Below are 25,891 nucleotides of genomic sequence, written 5' to 3'. Positions count from 1 at the left end.
TAAAAACACTTGTTTTATTTATTATATTAATTAATCCACTCCGTAACCAATTAATAAAACTTATTTTATTGGATGATTAAATAATGGTATTTACATAAAAATAATCGTATTTGGAATCAATCGTCGAATTCGCATGATATGACGCTGCCTTTTACCGTATTAAGTTATTGCATGTTTTAAGTAAAAATCATAACTTGTACTCTCTTGGTATTGCTCATCAAATAATTCGTCAAACCAAAATAGTTTGACACTTGTACCATCGTTTTGTATGACACAAATTTGAACTTGACGGCCTAAGTCTATAATTTCCATTATCAATAAGTATACGAGTAACGAAACTTATCTAAGAAGTCACCAACTAGGAATCTAGAGTTGGGCCAAACGTCAACTGTGGCGCGGTGGCGTGACTGCGCTCTGCCCGTTGTTCAACACAAATCGACCAGAGCCCCCGGTCGCATATATTATAACACATTATCGATTGAAAATACCCATTTCCTGTTACAATCTTCATCGCTTCCTAAACAAATATCAAATCTTCCCAGTCGACGATCTGGCCCATCGCCACTCGTCAAACACCAAGTATCAAATCTATTTCTAAGCCACTAATTTTTTTATATTTCCGACATATATTGTTATAAATTTTTAGTAAACTACTATAGAAGACACAGACCTTAAGATTTGTAAGGGATGTAAAATCTTCAATGGAGACAACACGAGATGTCTAAATTATACAGATGGTATCTGGCAGTACATCGGGAGGTACAAGATAAATACATATACATAAATTGACAATGTTACTAATCGTATCGCGTAGTCCGTTACCATAACGAGTGTTTGAATACGTCGACATTGGTATCGTTACATTCAATTCCAATAGACATCTATAAAATGACATCAAGTATTGAAGTGTAGCTCGCAAGCCGAATTATGGGAAACGAGAATAGATTATTACCAAGCCTCTTCATTAATGATTACAATAATATGTACAGCAAAGTAACAACACAATTTACATACGGTTTTAATGTTTTTCTTTAAAAATAAAACTATTAATGTATTATAAATAAGTGGTCTATTTATACACGAATAGGTAATGCAGTAAGACAGAAACAAATTATAAAGTACTCACGGCATGCGAGCAACACACGCTGAAACTTAATTCTAACATTACATACAATAACACATACAACATCCATGTAGGTACGTTAAGTGACACATACATCAATAATTTATAATATAAAAACATATTCTTTATTTAGTACGGTTTAAGGTACCGAGGGCCGAAAATAGACAGATTGGATTGACAAGGAAATTCTATAGTACACGATACATTACGAAATAGATTAAGACGACCTGAGTGCATGCATATTCGTATAAAATTAATTATGAATACATAAACGCGTATTAGTTATTTCACGTGTAAAAATTCGCCCACAAAAAGATGGACAATAAACACTTAAAACGACACTAAATTTTTAAATTGAAAACGGACGGCGCAAAGGAAATTAGATCTACGACATAATTGGGCAAACGTCGCGAAGAAACACGATAATAAATTTTGTCCTATGGTATAGCAAGCGTATTTTTTCAACATTACGCGCAGAAGCCAGTACAATATATTACGTAACGAAGCGTCTATTTATTTTTGATTTTCAAAATTAGTTTAAAAGCGGCTTCCGATTATGTGTACCAGGTTGTCCAATAATAAGTAAAGAATGACTTTCAATTTATATAAACCGATAAGTTGCTGAATGCTGGCATCACTGAAACTCCTCTTTGAAAAAACACATTTACGAATCCCTCTGCGACATCTGGCGACGTGCCTACGTGATTCATCGTTGAAAATTTCTCGACTCCTGCAACTAGTGGACCTGATGAGCGACGCACAAAGCGAAATACCTCTCGAGAACCCCTTATCCCACTCACGGCAAATATAACTCTATTTATTTCCATAGAATGTTTGTCTAGCAACAACTAATTTTACTCAATTACATCCACTCGAACAAACTTGACGATACACGATATTTTATTTTTATTGGCAATGTTCGTGTCTTTTTATCTTTACATTCGCCGGGGTGATTTAAAGCCGATAGGTATTATGCAAAATGTTAAAAATGTTCTTACTGAAGCTATTTTACTAAAATGCCCTGGAAGACAAAGTTTATCTTTACTGAATTAAATCACAACATTCGTTGATACAACTGTTGCTTTCATTATAAAAAAAGTATACCCTATGAAAGGAAAACGTTTCCAACGTGGTCATACATTCTGATTTTAGTATATTTGAAGTTAATGATACCAGCTCAATCACCTATTGTTTAAAAAAACAGCAAAATTGAAGTAATTTTCCTTATATCACCCAAACGCGTTAATGGACCCATGGTCCCGAACCAGATCCAGGCTCATGACATCAGTAATGCAGATGTAGGTTGCGATGTACTATTGTCTCTGTGGAAAACTCAATTCAACTCCTAACTAAAAATGGTGACGTGGTATGTGGTGTACGCAACGCTTCTCGTCACTTATAGGTCCATTAGTATTATATAAGTAAATATTATAGTAGGTACAATCAGTCTATGAATTTCACTGTCGACGAACCTTATTATCTGATATTTGACTGATGTTACATATATTTACACGACGTATAATTCTTAAATATTATCAATAATAACTAAAACTGTAAAAATTATAGTACAGAATTGAACATTAATTATACCAATCTATAAACTTATCCATTTTCCATTTTTATTTATTAGAACAATCCCAACTTTGTACGTAATGTAAGTGCCCACTCGCGAATCGCATCTATATATATATATGGAAAATAGTAAAATAAAACAATAAATAAAAGTGAATGACGACGCTCTCGAACAAGTGAGTTCAATTTTAAGATTCAGACAACAGAATTTATATATTCTCATTTTCACCTCTCAAAACCTACGAAATATATTATACTTATAAGATTATATTGCTTTGTAGTTGTAAACTTAAATTTGTACACATTTAGCGACCAAAATTTAGGCTTTATATGGCGCGCGTGACGAAATCAGAAAAATGGACTCAGTGTTATCGAACAGTGCCATTCAAATAAACCTCTACATATTTAGTTACACAATCGTACGAAATCTATGTGGTTAAAGAACCTTTTAGGTTTATAGTATGTAATGTTCAAAGGACTAATTTAACGCTCTATGTACAAATTCCAAATATCTTATCATTCAAAGACTCTAGGAAACGAATAAGTATGAAAATATGTATATTTTACAAATGTATATTTAAATTTCAATCTTTCGTCACTTATCAATAACGCACAACGTGCGTCCATTTACTCCGTCATAAATATCACTTGCATTATAAAACGTCACGGGGCACCCTCAGTGTCAAATGATATTTATGAAAGGGACCAATTGTTGGTAATAATAATTTCAACACAAAATCTCGAACTGTCTTTTAAACGGATATTTATTTAATTAACATGTCAAAAGTACGGAAACGCGCGTTGCAAGGCCGCGTGCGTTACTCGCGTACGAGTCGCGTCCTAGTCGAGTCCTAGTCGAGTCCTAGTCGCGTACTAGTCGCGTGCGACGTGAGGACGTGCACGGTGCAACACAACCCAACGCCCTGCCCCCAGCAGGCGGCATCACAACGACTTCCACATAACGTATCAATAGATTTGGTAGATCATTACAAGGTGAAAACAAACGAACAAATTGCGTAGAAAATATATGTCTACATCCGCTGTCGTCACGCGCGGAACAACAGGACTACTTCAATAAACGAACACAAGTAATATAAAACTAATTACAATAGCTGCGACTTCAATTTATATCACAGAAAAAAATAGTTTACAAAAATAAAGTTAAAAAAAAAAGTTGTTCTGCTCTTATATAATTATTACGCAAAATAATTGGAATAAAAACCTTAACAAAAGTTATAACTTACGTACTTGGTAACGAAAAACTATCACTACATCTCCAAGTCCATTATAACATATTAGTATAATAAATGCTCCTTTCTGATATTGACTATAATCTAAGAGGTAGGGTCAGGAGACTTGCTTAGTGGCTTGTGAACCATATATCCGTGCTAAGCTGGGAACCAACGATCACTGGTCAGAGTTCATCACACGCCTTGCTTTCTGTTTACCAAATTAAAGAAACCTACACCCGTCTTTGACCAATATAGAAGATAATAACAAGGATAATTCCTTGTTTATATTGGTCAAAAAGGGGTCATGCTAATGCATGTTTAACTTATTTTCCTGTTTGGGTTTTTAGCGAATACATATTGAATGTATCCAAATCTGAAACTATGTGAAATGAAAGACTGCAGATGTGGTATGCCAGCTTAGCATCGAAACTGCCATGAAGGGGCAAACCCAACGGGCCGGGGTGCGTACCTAACCATTAGTACCCCTATTCCATCAAACTCTGTAGAGAATTGATAATGTGCTGAACTGACTGATGGCTATAGGAAATTGATCGAACAAATAAACTAGCCTTAATTTTAGTTGTTACTTTTAATTGTATTTTGTAAAGATTTAAAAAAATATATCACAGAGCTGGAAGAAATAGGGGCAAGTAGCTATATGTTAAAAGCACTATTCGTTTGCAGTCTTCCTGGCGCCGCTTGACCTTGGCATCGATACCGACGCGGGTCACACAAGCCGGTGAAGGACTGACTGCTTCCAAACTATTCACTCATATTAATAAACAAGTAGCACAGAATGGTTCACTTATTTCCAGCATTCCCTGTGTCACAGACAAGCAGAGACGTACAAAAACGAGTTGAGACTAGGGCATGAAGACCGGAAAATAAATGTTCAATCCCAAAATACAAACAAATGTAGCTCGTTTCTGTAAAAATGGTATGAGAAATGGATTACAGCATTTCAAATTATCTGAGGTATGAAATATAGACAATCTTAAAATACCCTCAGCTCCGTACTCACTTCCGAACATTAATTTACCTTAGTTAAGTTTTACACTGCAAGTGATTAAGAACTAACCCCAACGCAAAACTTCCAAATAAAATTATAAACTGGCAATTCTCACAAATCGTGTGTAATTACGCGATATGTTTAATAGGGACTTACGATTACAATAAAATTGTTAAAAATATTATCCACTTAGCGAGATTGATAAAAATACTTCATTAAGACAAGTACTGTTAATTACATATCAAATGTATTTAATTTGCCATGCTGTGGCGGTTGCCGAAATTACTTTTTCGTCCGGTCTTATGTCCCAGCCCCAATTAACCTTATCCTTGCCGATCGCACATTACAGCTTGATGCAGTCAGCGGTGCCGATGTTTGCGAGGGTTTTCTTTATGCGTAGTGCGGTGAGCCGCGCCGCCGGATTCTGATACCAGCACTCCTTCATAACCTTCGAGATAGCTGACAGTACCTGCGCACAAACAGATAAATAATGTAGTAATAGCAACATTTATCATAAAATGCACATGGTTATAATGCTTAATTGCCTTTATTTATTCCACGGTTGAATATCAATTACTAGACCGCCTCTAGTATTTAACAAACAGACCTGGACCTCCTTTTATTACTCTAGCCTTATTCTAATCCAATGTCGATGCAACACAGTGTGTTCTTTATGAGTGTTAGAAAACTTCGTATCTTGCTTTCTTACACTTACATCGTATTATTTATACTGTATTATACGTGAAACATTTATTTAATAGGTCAATCAAAAACATAGTTAGACTATGGATATTATCTATGTAAATCAAATCAGTTGCCATAATATAATAATGTATGTAAGAGCATCACATGAAAACGGCTTGAACGGCTTAAGGTTATAGCTTAAGGTCCATTTTCATACATTTTGTTTCACCTTTAATCTGGGTAACTAAAAAAATTTAATACGACGAAATTTTAAAGGCCGAAGTATCCATGCATATTAATTATTTTTACGTTTTTCTTTCAACTGCGAGAACTAATCACTAACTAGACGTGAATTTAAATTCTTTACTTGCCAATACTTGTTTAGTTACCCAAATTAAAGGTGAAACAAAATGTATAAAAAATGGACCTTAACCTTAAGCTATATTCCTAATCATCAAGACAAGGTTGGATCGTAAAACAATTTTGATGAATCAAATGGAAAGGACGGGAAAAATTGGCAAAATGGGTGAATAATTATATTTTTGTATGAATATTATTTTTTCTCCTAATTCATCTAACCGATTTCAATGAAATATGTTGTGAGAGTTTACAAAAAAAGGAATCTGTCCGTGACAAGACGAAGTCTACCGGGCACATTAGTATAGTATATAATAATACCTGCCCGATATTATATAACTAGCTTTTGCCCGCGGCTCCGCCCGCGTTATAAAGTTTTTCAGGCTAAAGTTTTCCGTTATAAAAGTAGTAGTTTCCCGGGAGCCTCTCAAACTGTCTCCATACCAAATTTCATCTTAATACGTTGGGTAGTTTTTGAGTTTAACACGTTCAGGCAGACAGATGCAGCGGGGACTTTGTTTTATAATATATTTTTTAGAACTTTTTAAGAGGAATAATCCCGTCATACATCATTGTTGCATAACTTTAATCGTTTACGCAGCGCACGCAACGGAAGCTCTCAAAACTAATAATTTTTCCCCGTTTTTGCAACATGTTTCATTACTGCTCCGCTCCGATTGGTCATAGCGTGATGATATATAGCTTATAGCACTCCAGGAACAAAGGGCTATCCAACACAAAAATATTTTTCAGTTCAAACCGGTAGTTCCTGAGATTAGCCATTACTGCTCCGCTCCTATTAGTCATAGCGTGATGATATATAGCCTATAGCACTCCAGGAACAAAGTCCTATCCAACACAATAATCTTTTTTCAGTTCGATCTGATAGTTCCTGAGATTAGCCATTACTGCTCCGCTCCTATTGGTCATAGCGTGATGATATATACCCCATAGTACTCCACGAACAAAGAACTATCCAACACAAAAATTTTTTTCAGTTAGAACCGGTAGTTCCTGAGATTAGCCATTACTGCTCCGCTCCTATTGGTCATAGCGTGATGATATATAGCCTATAGCACTACACTAATAAAGAGCTATCCAACACAAAAAGAATTTTTCAGTTCGAACCGGTAGTTCCTGAGATTAGTCATTACTGCTCCGCTCCTATTGGTCATAGCGTGATGATATATAGCCTATAGCACTCCACGAACAAAGGGCTATCCAACACAAAAAGAATTTTTCAGTTTGGATCGGTAGTTCCTGAGATTAGCCATTACTGCCCCGCTCCTATTGGGTATAGCGTGATGATATATAGCCTATAGCACTCCACGAACAAAGGGCTATCCGACGCAAAAGAATTTTTCAATTTGGACTGGTAGTTCCTGAGATTAGCGCGTTCAAACAAACAAACAAACAAACAAACAAACAAACAAACAAACAAACAAACAAACAAACAAACTCTTCAGCTTTATATAATAGTATAGAAGTATAGATTCCCACTGCCTAGGGGGCATAGGTGTAATGTGTGCGCGGTGTGACTATGACGCTGAAGTCCTTGTTTCAAATTCCGAGTCGGACCAAAAATAATAGTGGGACTGGGTTTTTACATCTTAAAAAATACTCCAATACCAAAGGTCGGTACTCGGTGTATGTACAAAACATATTGTAAACCTGTGCAAGGAACTAAAGTTTTAAATCAAAATGTATTCGATTGTATTTATAAAATTGATGTGATACAAAATCGTATTAATGTTATCCACAATATTTCTTATTCTCCTGGATAAGGAAACTATTTACATCGGAACATGCCAGTTCTTATTCTGTTTCCTTTAAAGGAAATCAATTGTATATGATCGGCGAAAAAAGTATTTTCACGTCGTGTTCGCGGCGCGGCGGCCACACTCGACGACGGCCTTGACCGCTTCACGTCCTTTTTATTCAAACTCGAACATCTATAGTTCCTTAGCTCGGTAACTGGAGATCGAATCGAGCACAAAGGGACCTTTGTCAAATTACACTTTTTATGCATTCAATTCATTTTATTATAAATCCTACGGTTTTGAATAACCTCAGGCAGGTCGCACTGCGCATACAGTACGCGCTTTCTTTAGCTACCTCGAATTATGGTGATATGCAACGCCAACATGCGTTCTATGGTTATGAAATAAAATTTATATTAATAGCGCATATGACAAATAAAAATTGATTGAGTACGTAAGTATTATATCATATGCGCGGTATCAATACATTGTGTATTTTTTTAAGCTTCTTTACATATATTTTTTATACAAAAGCTATGACGTATTAGCTATTCAGGGAAATTCATGAGTCCAATTAATACTAAGTAGGTAACGGAGGTTATTAAAATTATGAGTATTTTATGTGTGTAGTTGGTCCATAGTAGCATTAAAATTTTAAAGAGCTCTATAACAGTACACCCAGATGCTGATACAATTTAAGCTATTATATACTTCATCTTTATTGAATCCTTTAATAGAGGGCTTCCTGCAGCTATTCGAGTCGCAAGCTTGCTAGTGGCCAGGTATTACAATTGTGTCATAATAGTTGATCACTAACGTCATACAATTTTTCATTTTGACAGGTTTGATAAGACTAATTAATATTTTTTCGATGGTTCACAGAATGCACACCATATGATAATAATTGCATGAAATCGAACAATTAAACAATCAAATTTCTTTTTAAGATATTATTGAAATAACACTATTTGTGGTATCGTCTTCATCTGAGCACTTGTCCACCTGCCCAATGAGGCTCGTGCTTGAAAAATTACTACAAAAAATCACGTAATAAATCGTAATCTTCTATCAGTTTTAGGCTGCAGCACACTCATCTAAGTTAGTCTAAGAATATATTAAACTGACCGGATCAGAGTGCCATCTGTTGGGCACGTTGGGCCGCCGCTTCTCCGTGCAGACGACGCGCCTCATGTCCTCGAGCGCCGGGTCTGGCGGCACGCAGTCGTAGTACGGGGGCTGGTACTCATCGGGCATCACGCCGCATCGTCGAGCTATCTCCCACAGAACCAGCCCGAACGAATACACGTCGGAGCGCTTGTAAGGGTCGAACTGTCGCGTGTCCATCGACTCGTCGAGGACCTGATGGGAAATGTTCAGGTTTTAATTATTTTAATTTGGTAGCATGCCGGGATGGAGCGAGAGATGAGGATGTAAACGCCAAGTGAAAGGGAATACCAAATCTAAACATTGGTTGGCCCCTATTAAAAAATGTAACAAGGGAGATTTGCAATTTTCAACTTAAAAATCTCATCACGAATCAACGATTCTATTGCCAGCACTCGCGCAGACATTATCTGAAACTTTCCTAGCGTTCTACAAAACGACAACTTGTAAAAGATATAAAAAGTTGAAAGGTTTGGTCAAACAGCGGACGGGGCGGGACGGTGACGTGAAGTTGGCGGGACGTGAACAGTTGTAATACACTAGTTAATATACGACATGTCACATAGAACCGTCGCGCTCTACTTCGCTGAATTGAGCGGTAGCCGGGCGTCGCCCTCCCGCCCCGTCCCATGTTTGGCGAAAGCTTTATCAACCAGCATTCAAATCAAAAGCTAGAATACAGTTTGACATACTTCTACGTTCCCGGAATAAGCATTATATTGGAGCTAGAAGTGGCCAACATATTACTATTCATCGAGTTAGTGTCTGTAGGCGGGGCGTATATTGCGGAGTCGAGGACCGTTGGGTTAATAATGGAGTCATGAATTGAACTAGAGACGAACGGATTTATATCCAGAGAAACGAAATCATTAATATACTACATCAGAGACCTATCACTAACTGATTACTGGCTTTTGTGATGTTAATTGCGCCCCAAATGGCTCTGAGCCATGTTTAGCACCTCGTTCAATATAATAAGTAGTTTTCCTAAAAACAGTATTATGTATAACCAGCTAGGATGTTTATTCCTTTACACTATTATAGTAACGATGAATCGAATTGTTTACAAAAGTTGCCTAACAAATAATTTATACTATGTACTACCATGCTTATTTTTTATTTCAGACATATTTAATTTTGAGCGGCTTTACATAGCATTCTGTTTTAAACGTTATCGTAAGTTCCGAAAAAAATATCTTTATCCAGTATGTTATGTTCGCATGTCTTACTTCATAAATAATCTGTTCAGCAACTCGTGCCCGCTTCGTAGATGAATTGCTCCCACAATGGCAATTAGAGCTAAGGATATAAGATTACGTTCGCGATACAACATACAACCTTAAAGGTATTATGTATTTGCTTATAATTTTTGCGATAGTTTCCATTACGTACTTATATCGAATATAAAGTGATTAGTCTGATAGCATTATTATATGAGCTAATCTCGGCACAAAACTTATTTATTACCAGTCACGTTAATAACGTTAAATTGCTGTACCAAACGATTCAATCAATGAAACAAACAGGGGCCAACACGTCAATAAAACTCCAAATCGAATACAAAAACAGACAACTCAAAGCCAAGAAGCGTCGGCATTCACAGTCACTTAACGTTCATGCAATGGCTCGAGTTGATATGCAGTAATATAAACACGACACCGCACTGCTCATGTGACAGCCGACACGAGATTGCAATTTATTTCGATTATGTCAAAGGGTGGCGTGAAATGTTCCAGGGACCAAATGCAACTGCAATCATACACGATGATGTATTTATAAAATGCGTCGCATAACGCTTTAACGTTGGATATTACATAGCGCCGATCAGATGGCACGGTTCATTTCATTTTCAATATCAAATAGCGTTTTCAACCTGGAACGTCGCAGGGTCGTGAACTCTTATGAGTCATGTGCACGCAACCACTCCCCGCGGTGACTTTCTACAGTTGTTTCACAAGATGGCAACATATGATAACGACGCTTCAGAAAAATTTCAACAGATACAATCAGCTTTAACTGGAACGCTCACAGGCGACATTGTGCTTTAGTAAAGTGCGGAAACAAGCGTCTGCGATAGATTAGCCGAATGCAAACTTACTCAACGACACGACACTCTCCTACTCGCACATAGTTATTGACGTGAACTTCAATTGCATACAATACGAACTACATGACAAACTTTATTCATTAGAGAGTATTCACATTGCAGGGTAGTGTTATAAATTCCTAAACAAATATATTTCAATGGTAACGTTTAGATGTTTGCTATCGGACCAAGCATAAACGAGTTTAGAAGTAGATTTGAAACCAATTGGACACACTTGGCCAGCCCTTGATTGAGATTTAGGCTAAAAATGTGTGCAACGTGGGATGTTACTCTAATAAAAGCCGCGCGCAAAAAGTGATCATAATTAGTTAAGTTAAACATATAGGAACATCTAAGAATTCCGACTTAGCTACAGTTCAAAGGCATGGATGTGTTACCTCCGGCGCCATGTATCGTTTGGTGCCGACCCTGTTCGTGGTGGGCACGTCGACGGAGTCACTGCACACGTTGTGCCGCACCGCCAGCCCCAGGTCTCCAATCACGCACGTCAAGTTGCTCTTCACCAATATGTTCTTCGACTTAAGATCTCTGTGAGCTATTGCTGGTTTTCCTACATGAAACAAAATTACCTGTAGTAACATCTATAGCGTAGAAACTTTAGTCGTCTTAGAGTTCTATACTAACCTTTAGTGCCGACAATGTCCATGTGCAAGTGCGCAAGTCCCGTTGCTATGGAGAGTGCCATCTTGACGAGGGTGAGGGAGTCGATCGTGCGGGCCGTCAGGAAGTCAAACAGCGAGCCATTCTCGTGGTAATCCGTAATCAGCCACAGCTGCGTCCAAGTGCCGTTGTCTACGATAACAATACCAATGTAAACTCGAAGCACAATGTGAAGGTTCTTTACAGGAATGTTTAGTATTCATGCTGTAGTATTTGTGATGACATAAAACGGCAATTTGCAATGAGCATAAAAATACATTCGCAAAAGCATTCCCAACAAATCCTACCTTTGTTATCTGCAGCGATAAAGCCAAGGATGTTCTCGTGACGCAACATCACCGTCTGGTAGATTTCGGCTTCACGAAACCATGAGCTCTCCTCTCTGGACGAGAAGATTTTGACAGCGACATTCTCGCCCCTCCAACGTCCGCGCCACACCTCTCCGAAACGTCCTTTGCCTATTATATCCACTAATTGGATCTGGCGTGCTATCGACCGCTGTACCAGTAGGGGCAAGCCTGAATAAAAAACAGGAATAGACATAATCCAGACACCTAGACTCCAAATAGCAAAAAGCTATTGAGACATTTGAGGACCCAAACAACGCAATCTACACTGACCTCAATAAATAAACTAACTAAATCACGACACAGAATATTGTAGTACCACGTAATTCTAATGGTAATTCTCTAAACAAAAGACTGCATTATTTTGTCTCTTGCATGTTTACCTCACCGGAACAAAAATTATTCGCTTTATAAATGAAAGATACAAAACTAAAAACTCACCAGAACCAGATCCTGAGTTGCTGGATTCCAACAAAACCTGTAAGGAGGTCTTCGAGTTGAGAATGTGCTTGGTCTCATCCTCATCGGGGTAAGGTCTGGGCGGTCTTTTACCCTCGGCACGCCAGCGCTTCGCCCACCAAAGGCTTATGGCGGCGCATATCCCAAATACCATGAGCGCCATCACCCACGGCACCACTTGCCATGCCGTCGCCGATGGACTCGTCTCTTTGGTTCAGAATACTACGTATTATTTACTGCACACAAATACTCGACAAAAAAAAATGCATTTCTTTTTATACAACTATTAAATTATGTTAAAAAGTGCGTACAATTTTAAGTAAGAATACGATTTTTCTTTTAATGCTACCAAAATAAATACGTTACTTAAATTTGTGTGTATCATGTTACAAATAAACAAAATGTTACCTGATTTCACCTAGAAGGGAATCAAAATTATTTCAGTCAGTACATATTTACAGCATCGACCGCTGTGAAATGTTAATTGTTGGTAAAATTGGATTAAAATAAACTAAGCAGCCGTGTATAAAACTTGCAACAATGATATTCACCCACATGCAGCGAAAGCTAGTGTTGTCCGAATTTACATTATTATGTACAGGTAAATCCTTATAAACATTCAACAAGCAAGAAAATAAATATATAAATCGTAAGAAGGCAATTAGTATGCGCAATAGACAGTGTGTATATTGTTCGTCCCTGAAAACTAGATTTGACATAGGCCTAATCGAAGTCGATAATTTTTTTACTACCGTCATTTATACTACCGTGGCGAGAGTTCCGTGGTGCCGGTCATTGCGTGACCTCAAGGCACTCCACGGTTACCTTTATGTAAAGTAGAAATGTACCAGCTTATACTAGAAATGTACACGAATACACATGTCTCGTATATATTCAGAATAATTTATTCTATCCTTCAAAACATGATAACCGTAGCAATATGCTACGCTATACATATACATACAATTGGGGGAGTATTACATCGTGGAATATAAAAAAATAAGATAAAACATAAATTATAGTTGAAGAGGGAATAGATATTTATCTATAATCTACATTTCTGGGATGTACAATTCTTGCAAATTTATTTATTAACTAGTTGATTCGACAGACGTTGTCCTGTCTTAACTATGTATGCACGCGCGCATTCTGTCGATCGCTGACAGCTATGTAAAATTAATATTGTCGTTAAGTTTTCTTAAAATTTCTAATTATCCGCGCATATTTTTGAATTTTTTGTTTCATAAGAACCTTCTCCTTTCAATAACAAACACAAAAAAAATAGTGAAATCGGTCCAGCCGTTCACGCGTGATGCCGTGACCAAGGGAAATAGTGATTCATTTTTATATATATAGATAAATAAAAAATCCTCCTGTGAGCCTGTTTTTTTTCATGTGTTTGTTCAAGAACTTTTAATTCTTAACCCATTGTAAGTGCAGTTAGTATGCAAATTGCAAAACCGTTCCTGTTACTAAATTAAAATATTATAATTAATAGTAGGTACACACTCACGCCTTTATCCCCTTATATCACTCCTTTCAGCAGCGTGTACTCAATCTCATGATGTCATATGAGGCGACTTTATCGCCATATCCAGTACAATTTCCAGACTCAGGGCTGAATACTGAGTTAAAAAACCCAATATCACTTTAACCCAACCCGGGACTCGAACCCGAGATCCAGCACTGCAGTCGTACCGCAATACTACTACGTCACCGTGCTAGTCATAGTCATAATTCATTTAGTCCATTGATATTACAATTTAAGGACCGAATATTGCATTTTTTAGAGGACGCAATTTTATTTTTGGGACATGTGTGGGGTCAATAGAAGCTTAACCTCAAGTTTGTGGGGTCGCCACGTTTGTCCCCCGGCCGCCATCTTGGAAAAAGGGGTCAAAACACTTTTTTCGCGATATCGCGGAAACTATGCGTCTTACAAAAAAATTGTAGTCATAATTTGTAGCTTTATGCCCTAAATTAAGAATTAAAGAAGTTATAAGCAATAAAGTAAGATTTTTTTTATAATTTTTTTTTTTGTTCTATAACTTTTATACATTTTACAAAAAAGCCCAGTAGGCCTACTCCACGGACATCTTGCTTATAAGGTAATCCTCGACATCATAATATTTTTAATCACTTATTAGCTAGCTACTCTAATCGACTTTTCTTCGATGGTCCAGGCTATGGCTCAGAATCTAAATCAACGTCAAATGTGAAAGTTTGAGGAATACCAGGAGTTAAAATTGAAGTCATAGTTGAAAGTTCATCTTCAAATTCATTTTCTTCCATTAACATTGATATTTCCACAATGTTGCTGGATGTTTCGCCAGAACAATGGAGGCATACTGTAGAGCATTTCAGGCCTGCTTTTCTGCAGCCACACATGCTTTCACAGTTTTCTTTGCATTTGCAGAAAATTAATTTCATGAGAACGGGGGGTGCTGGAGGCTTGGAAGATTGTATTGACATCCAAATGCTTGCATGCTTTTTCCAGCCCCAATTTTCAGGATTTTGATATCTTCCGAGATACTCGGGAGACTGTGAAAACGAGCAGCATCTTGTATTGGAGGCAGCGATGATAAATTAAATGAATTTTTTGTCACTGTCTTGGCAAATTTGGTAAGTTCTATGGTAAAGAAAAGAGTTAGGAATGAATAAGTAAAGTTATACGAATTTAACAAAAATTTTGTAAGAATATATTTACAATAATAAAATATAAGTTAAACATTTCGTTTTGACCGGATTCTCATGAGCATTGACGAACCCGGTCAACTATGAAGCCGTAACAGCGTTTTAAATGAATGAAATTAAAAAAAATATAGGGAAAAGTTTTCCTTAGAAGATCATCTACAAGATTGGTCTGAGGTAATTTTTTTGTAAAATGTATAAAGAAAAAAGTTATAGAGCAAAAACGGAAACTTTTATAAAAAAAATCTCACGTTTTTTGCTTATAACTTCTTTAATTTTCAATTTAGAGCAAAAAGTTATATAAACATATTGGTAGGCAAAACAATTTGCTACACATTAGCTACCCCACAGACTTGAGGGTAAGCTTCTATTGACCCCCCCACGTCTCCCATAAATAAAATTGCATCCTCTAAAAAATGCAATGCTCATGTAACATTTCAATAGGCTATTTAAATAAATCATAAACTATTATAGCAATAATTCGGTCTCTTATCCCCTCGGCCCATTGTAATTGTAGGTAAAAGAGTTGCACGCACTTTCACAACCCTTAAACCACGAGAACGAATCATGCAAAATTAATTGAACTTAAACATAAGAATATGCCAAATGCTTCAATCATAGCTTTCTTGCACTCATTTTTGGTTAGTTCTCAAACTAATTAACATAAGGAATGACGAGATGTCACAAAAAATAATTGTAATCGGATAGCAAATTTTAAGAATTTTCCACCTCGCTGTGTTTTGAGGCTGATTTTAGCCAAAATAGCCCCCATGAAGGACTATGTTTTTTTATGAATATGTAAGTTGAGAATCTGAAGAAGTTTTTGATCTACCTTAGAACCACGAAGTCACCTGTTTAGGTATTTAAATTTAAAGAAGAAAATTTAAGTCATAATTCATAGAACATAAGTTTTTCACTTTACACCAACATTTTCATTAAAGTTACGAAGCTGATTGTTTTCAGCAAAAAAGTACAACTAATGAAAATTTAGTTGCAATAAAAAAATCTCGAATAAGTCTTCTACGTTTTTAATAAAAACATTTAATCGTTCAAATCGAAAATTCTCAAAAATTCAGAAATATATTCATAACTCGAAATCTATGAAAAATCGCGGAACATACATGGGGGAGATTCGGATAACCCAAGGGGTGGTCTGTCTCTGAACTTCCACTCGACACTAGTTTCTGGGACATCCTATATATTATATAGGTTTTATCATGCATGTTGCCTTCAATTAGTAATGGAACAAAACTTTATATGAATACCTTCCAAAATGCTTTTAATTTTGCTTGTTTGAACAAGCCAAACGCAGAAATTTCTAGTACAGGTAACTTTATTTATACTAATAGGAACCTACACTATCCTACTAGTTACTTTTGTGTCGGGCACAGTCTTATCCGCGAAGACACTAGCCAAAACTTTTCAAAATACATGTTATAACAAATATTATAATTAAAATTTGAATATGTTTAATTTTTATCAACATCTGTAATGCGTTCAGTATAATAAATAGTTTTGCCCAATGATAATTGTCGCCCATCTCCGAACTGAAGAACCTGCATGGAACGTGATGAAACCGAGCAGGCAGTTAAACAGGCCGACGCGCTCTTTAACCGACGCACAATTACAATTTTGCAGCTTATTATGATACGATGAAACTTATAAACCAATCGACTCATTTTTGATATTTTATATTACTTTTTACTTATAATATTGTCGCCAAAGTTTTAATTAAATCAATTACAAACCTCTAAGATATTATTAAATTCCATTTAGATAATGCATTTTGTTCGTTGACTAACCGCGATAGCAAATGTCTCGGCTTATACATCCATCACTGCGATTATAACTCCAAAGGCGATTAATCCTTGTTTGGCATCCAAAATTTAATTAAGTGAGACTTTGCTCGTCGGCTTTTAAGCTATATTTGGTACGCAACGCAACGTTAAATGAAGCCGCATGTAAAAGTAGACAAAGTCTTCCTTTTTTAATGGCATGAGCTGTTTTCGTATATACAAATTTATACACACTAATAAAGATTGGCGCATACCTGACATTCTTTCGATACGCTCTATCTAATGCCTTGTAGGGGAGTGTAAATTGCCTTTCACCTTATGCTACTGGTTATATAACAGCTTCTTATTATATGTATTATAAGATATTGCATGCATTAGTATCTGGATTTTTGTACGTAAATTAACAACAAAAACAAAGATATATATATTTTCAATACCAATATAAACGGTGAAGTACCTACCAATATTTTTATGAACCGTGATGGGTATTGGTATTTGAAAATAAATAAGTCTTGTGTCATTGCAAACATATTTAATAATTTATAAGCAGTTAGGAAAAAAATAAACGGTTCAAAGGAACTATAACATGCAACCCAAACCAAACAAATGCCAGCTAAACATAGCATACGCTGAAAAATCACCTTCATCTATAAAGCTGTTTGCCTTCTTATTACTAATAACCTAATATTTCTTACATAGGCTAAAACTGCATTTTTTGCGATTCTAATAATTAATATAAGTGCAATAAAGCCAGTGCGTGAAGTATAATTTAAATATACATCCATAATCTATATACACCCATTACCACGTAAACATTTTAATTCAATTATGATGTATTAAACAAAAAAACTATTAATATTACCGCCATCATCGCAAGTAGCAAAGGTTTTTGTTATTAAGACATGCGATTAGTATCAAAATAAAAACAACATGCTAAAGTAAGTGAAAAATAGCCGGCTTATGATCACTTACGCAAATATTTATCCCTGTAGTGAAATGAGTGTACACATTCCTTGCTAATTTCCTATGAAGTCGGGACATTCAACTTGCAGTTTGCCGTCGACTGAAAACGCCCCATCATGCCCTCACTATAAATGCAATTGTACCCGATGTTTGTATGAAGAACTCCAATATTTGCATTCGCCATATATATCAAATATTGTCAACAGAACAGCGCACAGTCCCGACACAAAATCAAGACCCGCGTCGCTTTAGTTTCAATGCAAGATAACAAATTTGTAAATCTAGTAGCCGTCTATGGTACCGCTTGGAACTTCAACGGCACATTTTGTGAAATATTGGATTTGATACATGGAACGACCCAGGGAGCGGATATTATTATATGAATAATTGTATGTCTTAACATTCACATGCATAATTGGCAATTTTGTGACATTTTATCAGACAAAATTTTTTTATGACGGTACCATGAAAGTGAGGCGGAGCAAGGAGGGACAACACGATACGTATTGATGGACATCACAATATGTAAGCTCCCAGACAGCGCGCCCTGACGACACATTCCGAACTCTTACCGTACCTGCGAAGAGGTCGCGGTTACAGTAGTCCGTGGAGCAGCAAGATATTACATCGGAGTGTTCATCTTCGCGACACCACACCGGTTTGTCTCCCGGTGGGAATATATGGTTTTGGTCCCAACATCTACGTCGACAAATCGATATATTAGTTACACGTAGTATTTATTGATTTACCCTAATGGTGATCAAGCCCGGGCTACGGAAAGAAAACTTAGTCATATTAGAACAAAACAAAAAAGGAAATCAAGTAGCCATGCATTCTCGCACCGAACACCAAGCCTCTACCGAATCGGCCGCCGGAGGTATAGTACAGAAGCCTCGGGCAACTCGCGCGCGCCGCTCGGGCATCGGCGTGAGGCGCGAGGGGATAGGTGTCGGACGAGAGCGTCTAGTGGCGAGGTGGCAGAAGCGGTGCAATAGTTAGCGGGCACATCGAGGGCACTACCTCCACGTCACTCCTACCTTGCAGCTTCTTTTGCAGCTCCAAGCGCAGCTCTCGATTGCACATGTCATGTGAATTACAACATTTTATCACCACCGAATCATTTTTAGTTTTCGTCGAGGCGCAACTGAAGGGATGCTCGATGGGTATCAGTGATTCGCGCTCGATACAGCTGCGCCGCAAGTGGAACCACCATATATTATGTTTAGTAGGTTAAAGCAAAACCAACGCACACTCGGAAAATAGAGTTTGTTAAGAATACGGCACATCATTCAAAACATACTAATCATATGCCAGCCGAAATTCGGCGGCGCGTTCTCTTCGCTTAGTAGGTACATATTCAAATCACTAATTCAGAAGCGATTTGTTAGAGTATTGGCATCTCAACACAAAACTTATCGGGAATGGCAATGCAATTATTTGATTCTAAAATAGTACATCAAACAAACTCAAAATCTGCATCGTCAGGTAGGTATCACACGGCCACAAGTGCGCAGAATGGCTTACCCATGGCTGAGTCGTGAAGCACTTTGGACAATTTTTCCCGGGCTATTTCATCAGAATTGCAGAGATCTTTTTGACAGCAATATGCTGTCGGCTTTTGGCATGTCAGTGGATAGTCAGGAGGAAACTCTCTACTCAAGTTCAAACAGCGAATGTTCACCTCTCTACAGACAGGTCAATCATTCCATAGAAATTAGTTCATGAGCCTGAATATTCTTTATTACAAGTACATAGATTTGTGTTGATTTGAGTTTGCCAATGTTTCTAAAAAATTAAACCTTTTTGAATAATAGAGAGTCAAAATATGTACCTCTAATGTTGTGTTGTAATTTTTGCAGCATTTAAAATGCTGTTTGTTTTGAGTAAGAGATTTCATTGTTATCCTTCAATTTCATTTGCATAAAAACTAATTTTAATAGAAATTAATTATTCTTTAATACTTACTGGTAAGTAAATTTTTGCTGGCCATTGTCTAGACTAGTTGATGCATAGCAAAATCCATTTGTGATACAGGTTGAGTTTGGACACATTTCGCTGTTGCAGTAACATTTTAAACCTGTGGCAAAATTTTTGATAGATAAGTAGAGCATAAATATTAAAGGTCTAAAGAATAATAATACAATCTGTATACAGATTGTATTATTATTCTTTATCTAGCTTAAAGAAACAATGTTTTTTCTTGTTTCCTCTGACGATAAATCACTGGCTCAGTATGACAAGTAATTATGCAATGTTTATTAGTAAGGGTCTTAGTTTATAAATAAAAGGATAAAGGAAATGAGATGAAAATAGAAAAAGTTTATGTGAATACATTCAATTACTTGTTCATCATTACTTTTTCTTTTTCAAAGTCTTATTTAACAATATTCATACCAATTCATAAATTCAATTTCATCATTTTATGAAATGGTATGAATATTTAACAATATTGTAATGTACCATTGCTATATTGATAATGAAAAAATCTTATAAGAATCATCTATATAATAGCTATTGAGTATAATTAGTTTTTGCCGTCGGCTCTGTCCATGTGATAAAGTTTTTCAGGATAAAGATTTCCATTTTAAAAGTCACGCTATACCTATATATTTTCCTGGGATATAAAGTTCTTTATGTTTTTCTCAAGGTCTCAAAGTATCTCAATGCTAAATTTCATCTAAACCCAATGGGTAGTTTTTGGGTTTATCTGTTATCAGTCAGGCAGAAACATGTAGTCTTTCGTTTTATAATATATTTCTTAGAATATTTTAAGAGGTACAATTCAGTCATATTCGATTCTTGCATAATTTAAACTGTTTACGCAGCGCACGCAATGGAAAAAAATTAACATTAAAAACTAGCATTAGCAACTTTTTTTAATAATACTCCTCTCCTATTGGCCATGGCATGATGATCTAACTATCCAACACTAAAAGAATTTTTCAGTTCGAACTAGTAGTTTCTGAGATTAGCATGTCAAACAAACAAACTTTTCAACTTTATATGATAAAGTATAGATTAATTAAGCCTATGACAGAGCAGATTTCTTTTTGGAACTTACTCTATAAACAGGGAATAAAAATTCTTATAATAAAATACTTTCAGACATAGAATGAACCATACATAGCCACCCCAAAAGTGGAGTTCATCTTAAGAATGTAATAATCTGTGTTTGGTAAGATTGGTCCAGCACTAAGATTTAATCAAACAAAATTATAAAATTGGAAAACTGTTGTTTCCATTTAGACATAGGGTTGTTGCACCAGTTAACGACAGCTTAACTTCAGAAAAGTCAAAATACATGAATTTTACATGTAAAATAGATGGTGATCATACACATTGTGCCTAAATATAGTGTATTTGTGAAATAAAATGTAAATTAATGCACCTCTATTTATTACAAACACACACTCACGCCTTTTACCCCCAATGGGGTAGGCAGAGGCACAACTGGTGCGCATATTTTGTCTCATAATGTGATAGGGGATGGGCCTATGACTATATTGGGCACAAATTTCACACTCTAGACTAATACTGAGTAGAAAAATCAAATATCACTGCCTGACCAGGAGATTGAATCAGAAACCTCAGCACTATTGTCATACTATAATACAACTATGCCACAGAGTCAGTATCCTTTTCATTTATTATTCAAAATAAGGGGGAACAGGCTAAAATAACTCTAGTGTTAGATATGAACCACTTATTTCAGTTTACATCCAATAGTGTGTTAAATTGCAACCATTAATATAAACCATATAATTAAAGTAATAAAACAACTTTTATAGAATCAAAATATGTTTTTTCTTTAAATTAAACATAATTAAATGTTCAATAATGTATTATAAAGCTGAAGTATATGTTTGAAAGCACAAATCTCATGAACTACTAAACCAATTTTTGATTATCTTCACTAATATGAAGCTTATGAGTCCTACTAGTCTAGTACTAGCCTACTAGTATAGTCTACTTTTATCTCGGAAAAAACTTTTTTACACAGAGAGATTCACAAGGAAAAGCTTGTAGGAAAATGCCCAAGAGCCCAATGCAAATCATATTTAACCAGACAATTTTTATATTTTTCAATTAGCTATTGAATTTATCCATTTTATTTTATACAAATTTATTTCTTTCACCCTTATATTTACGAAAAGGGTAAATTTTATTACCAATTACAAATTTGCATCTTTTAAAACATTTTTGGGATATTTAACACTATTTTAGGAACATTTCTGACAATATTCTTTAACTTATTTTTCCAGGTGTTAAATACGAAAACAAATAGTGTTATTATATTACATATTTTGTTACCTACATTTGTTTAGCATTATAGTGCAATTATTGCTGGTAAGTCACAGAACCTATTATACTTAAGGTTATATATTTAATTGACACCAGAATAAATTCTGGAAACAATATTACAAATATTGTTCTATTGAATTTAGTTTTATGTTATGAAATCAACTGTAATGTCATATATTGAAAATATATGTATTTTATAATGTAAAAAACAAAGCCCCATTTAATAGGCCAACATTTTATTAGGAAGCTCAGCCAGTACATTTTGTAACTTTATTCAAATAATATTATATAATATCCTTTTGCTGGCGTATTTTATATTATAAATTATAATTATAGTTATTGCAGATAAAACTGTATAAATTATTTCTATAAAACATTATATGTGATTCCTAGTAGCTTCTACGTCTTTGCACTGCACCATATTAGGTAGTGGAATTTATATTTCCATTATACGCGTTTGAACATCGCCTAGCCCTTTTCTAGCTTTTAAAAACTATAAACCAATTTCTTATTTTTCACGCAATAACATTTCTCGCTAGTTCTATTTATTAGGCAACAGCGCCTATTTCTTTATCATTGCTCGCCGATAAGTGATTGACGGGTGAAAACTGAATCCTATTTACATTTGTATTTATGAAATACTAAATAGGAAAATAAAGAAACGCTTACTGTTCACCACGGTGATTTTCTGGTACACGGCAAACATCAACAGCAAAACCCATTTTCGCCATTGGAAAGTGTTCATGATAACATTCTTTGAGAGAAACATTGCAATCTATAGTTCCGTATAACACTTATTGACACTCGCGCGACACGGCCATTGATGTATCCTAACACTTCTAGGAACATATGACATTTTCAATATATGTAGGTATAGTAGTTACTAGAACTATTTTCTAAGAAGTTACAATTTCATTACAAAAACACTATTTATTATAAAATATTTATACACAGTACAAAATCGATTTAATTAGAATATAAGTTATATTTATTGCAATTTTCCGGAAGGTAAATAGCCCCGCGGAAGTGAACTTTGGAGTGAACTTATAAATGAACCACAGATTATGAAACCAACTACATTCCACAGATAGATAAAGCAGCCAGTTTGCATAACTTTAATAGGACTGCGTCCATCTGCCGGAATGGGATGGGTTGAGTAAAGTGGTATAGTAGAGCTTTTTATACCTAATCATCATCATCAAGTCCACGACTGAACATCAAACAACAACAAAAACTCTCCCTTTTCGTAATTTACCCAAGACGGGTGTTCGAGAATTATAAGCGAAGTAACTTTTCGCACATATGAAGATTTCATACTTTAAAAATTTCAATGCAGTTAATGAAATAACGCCAATAAAATATTAAGGCACAGTTACACTTGAATGCATCTGCCCATATTTAATTTGGATAATTATTTTGATAATAAATCAATATAAGAGGGAATTTTAAATAGACGCTAGCAACTCTACCAGTTTGTCAAAAAAATACGATATCTTGACCTGAGCTTGATACTATAGGATCTGCTATAGGATTAGAGTTGGGTAGGACATGACATAAAAAAGAGTTTGTAAGAGTAGCCTCTTTTTAGCATTGAGCCGGTACAACGTCCTACTTCAAATGAGGCGAGGCGTAGTGAGGCTCGGCGTTTCAATGCGTATCTTACAGTGTTTTGTAATGTTAACCCTCAAAATATTTCCCTCTCGCTCGCGACTCGAAACGCCGTAATGTAATGTCCATTGTAAAATAACGTCCTATTGCAATTTGTAGCATGCGGTTCTCTACCTCATTGTCTTCGTCCTACAGTTTACCAGAGACGGAGAATAAGTAACTCGACTGCCGCGACATAAAATTTGAAGTAGTACAATATATAATTTTGAGCCACTCTTACATTTTGACGTCATGTCCCGGACAAATGTACCGCTTCTTGTATGTCCTACTCAACATTATATAGGATGCTCATTCCTCATTGAACGGCAGAGACCAATAAACTAGCTTGAACGGGGTCAACTCAGAACAATAATTCGATTCGGAATGATGTCTAAAAATATATACTTATCTCGATGTCATTAATCTCCAGGACTTATTAGCACATATAAAATTCCAATTGTTAAAACAAAGATGAAAAAGGGTTATTTGTATTTCATCGATTGTACAAGAACTTCATTCAAATTCGAATATGGTATTGCTCATATTGTATAAGTTTTATCAAGAATAATTATTATGACCTTTTTATACTTGTTGAATAGAGTTTAGACAAGTCGAGTCTTATAATGTAGGTATTTATTAAAGGAACATTTCTAAATATTCCGGAAACATATGGAATAGTTGAAAGTCGAATAAACAAATACATAAATAAGTATTTGTCATTTATTTTTCAATTATTAATATTTCCATATAAGTTTATATTATATTGTTTATATTATAATTCTCTTTGAGTAATAGTATTATAAAAATAATTTTAACAAAAAATTAGCCGCCTTCAAAAACCACTAAAAACCAAAAAATAACTTCACATAATAGGAATATATTGGATACCAATTTTGGAGTCGGTGCCTAATTAAAATTGCTAGTTAAGCTATATTTGTTGCACAGTCCATGTATGAGCTAAATTTCCTTCTAATCAATTAAAAGGAGTAGGTTTGTTTACTACTAACAAACATACATAGTGAAAGAAAAATTTTGGAGTCGGTGCCTAATTAAAATTGCTAGTTAATTTAGTTGGCTTTAGTTATTGTTCCGTGGTAGTAACGGCCTATTCAGCCGATACCGAATAGTACGAATACATTTGTTGCAGTAGGTACTATGAAATACTATTCGTAGAAGCGGCCAACCGTCCCGCATTCCGTGGGACTGTCCGTATTGCCGAATGTAATCCTACTCTACTATAAGTAGCAAAGTACTCCCGTAAAATCTTGGATGCGTTATGGGTCTCGCGTGCTTATTGTTTAACTCTAACTACTGCAGCTTCGTCGATGCACTACAAACCTCCCAAAATAAAAACTCACTAAAATTCAAACCCTTTACCCTACGCTATCTCCTTATGATGAAATTCAATAAGTGTGCGGTTGTTAAGACTTCTATGATATTCTGAACGGAAACTATGAACTGGTTAAGTGACATTATGGCGATTAAAATAATATTAAAAATACTTGTAACTATTTAACGTAAGTTGCGTTATATCTTTGTTGTGTAAGATTTGTTATTATTTTCTGACAATCATACCTCGCGTTCTACATCCAACCTTTCAAGAGTTCCATCGTCCAATTTCGGGAAAACGCCATATATAAAGTGACCGATGCAACCTGAAAATCGTACCAAGGGCCTTCTATGCCATAACTCCACTCCTTAACGCTACATGAATTAATAAATAAAATAAAACAAAGTAATGAATACATTTTTCTATTTTATTCTTTGTCTAACAATTTCAACATCATAATTAAAATTATATTTATCTGCTACGATTAAACATAATATTATAAGACATCTATTAAAAATAGGCTCTCATAATTATAGATGTAAAGAAACGGTTTTATACCAAATGTTACCGGTATTATACCCAAAATAAACGGTTTTAATCGGTATAAAACTCGCTTGAAAAAATTATAGAACTGTGTTTACACTTTAGTCACCTGAAAAATAGCAATTTTTAGTCACGTGAAGTCTCG

The 25,891-nt window shown here is 35.5% G+C and overlaps 1 protein-coding gene across 3 annotated transcripts; it reads right to left on the bottom strand.

Moving 5' to 3' along the window:
* LOC115455733 (TGF-beta receptor type-1) lies at nt 1-23,275 on the bottom strand. Of its 3 annotated transcripts, none has more exons than XM_030184404.2 (9): nt 22,896-23,275; nt 19,890-20,001; nt 19,449-19,609; nt 12,457-12,681; nt 11,956-12,186; nt 11,633-11,800; nt 11,386-11,558; nt 8,863-9,096; nt 1-5,405 (listed from the first exon to the last, which is right to left on the bottom strand). In XM_030184404.2, the coding sequence occupies exons 1-9, from the start codon at nt 22,993-22,995 to the stop codon at nt 5,280-5,282; spliced, it is 1,530 nt and encodes a 509-aa protein (XP_030040264.1). In that variant the 5' UTR covers nt 22,996-23,275; the 3' UTR covers nt 1-5,279. The 3 variants fall into 3 exon arrangements, with proteins under 3 accessions (XP_030040264.1, XP_030040265.1, XP_030040266.1); XM_030184405.2 differs by lacking the exon at nt 19,449-19,609 and adding an exon at nt 18,962-19,113; XM_030184406.2 differs by lacking the exon at nt 19,449-19,609 and adding an exon at nt 18,502-18,623.
* Nucleotides 23,276-25,891: the final 2,616 nt, after the last annotated feature.

The sequence above is a fragment of the Manduca sexta genome, chromosome 27, assembly GCF_014839805.1.
Source record: "Manduca sexta isolate Smith_Timp_Sample1 chromosome 27, JHU_Msex_v1.0, whole genome shotgun sequence".
In the NCBI taxonomy this organism is placed as follows: Eukaryota; Metazoa; Arthropoda; class Insecta; order Lepidoptera; family Sphingidae; genus Manduca; species Manduca sexta.
The sequence above is the reverse complement of the archived record's forward strand: the minus strand, read 5'-3'. Positions and strand labels throughout refer to the sequence as shown.

Bases quoted from the DNA above. Each gene is read 5' to 3' on its own strand.
- LOC115455733 (XM_030184404.2), bottom strand. From the start codon at position 22,995: ATGTTTCTCTCAAAGAATGTTATCATGAACACTTTCCAATGGCGAAAA. The intron at 11,559-11,632 runs GTTAGTATAGAA...TGTTTCATGTAG, and splicing joins GGACATTGTCGGCACTAAAG to GAAAACCAGCAATAGCTCAC. The intron at 9,097-11,385 runs GTAACACATCCA...ATTTCCCATCAG, and splicing joins AACGATACATGGCGCCGGAG to GTCCTCGACGAGTCGATGGA.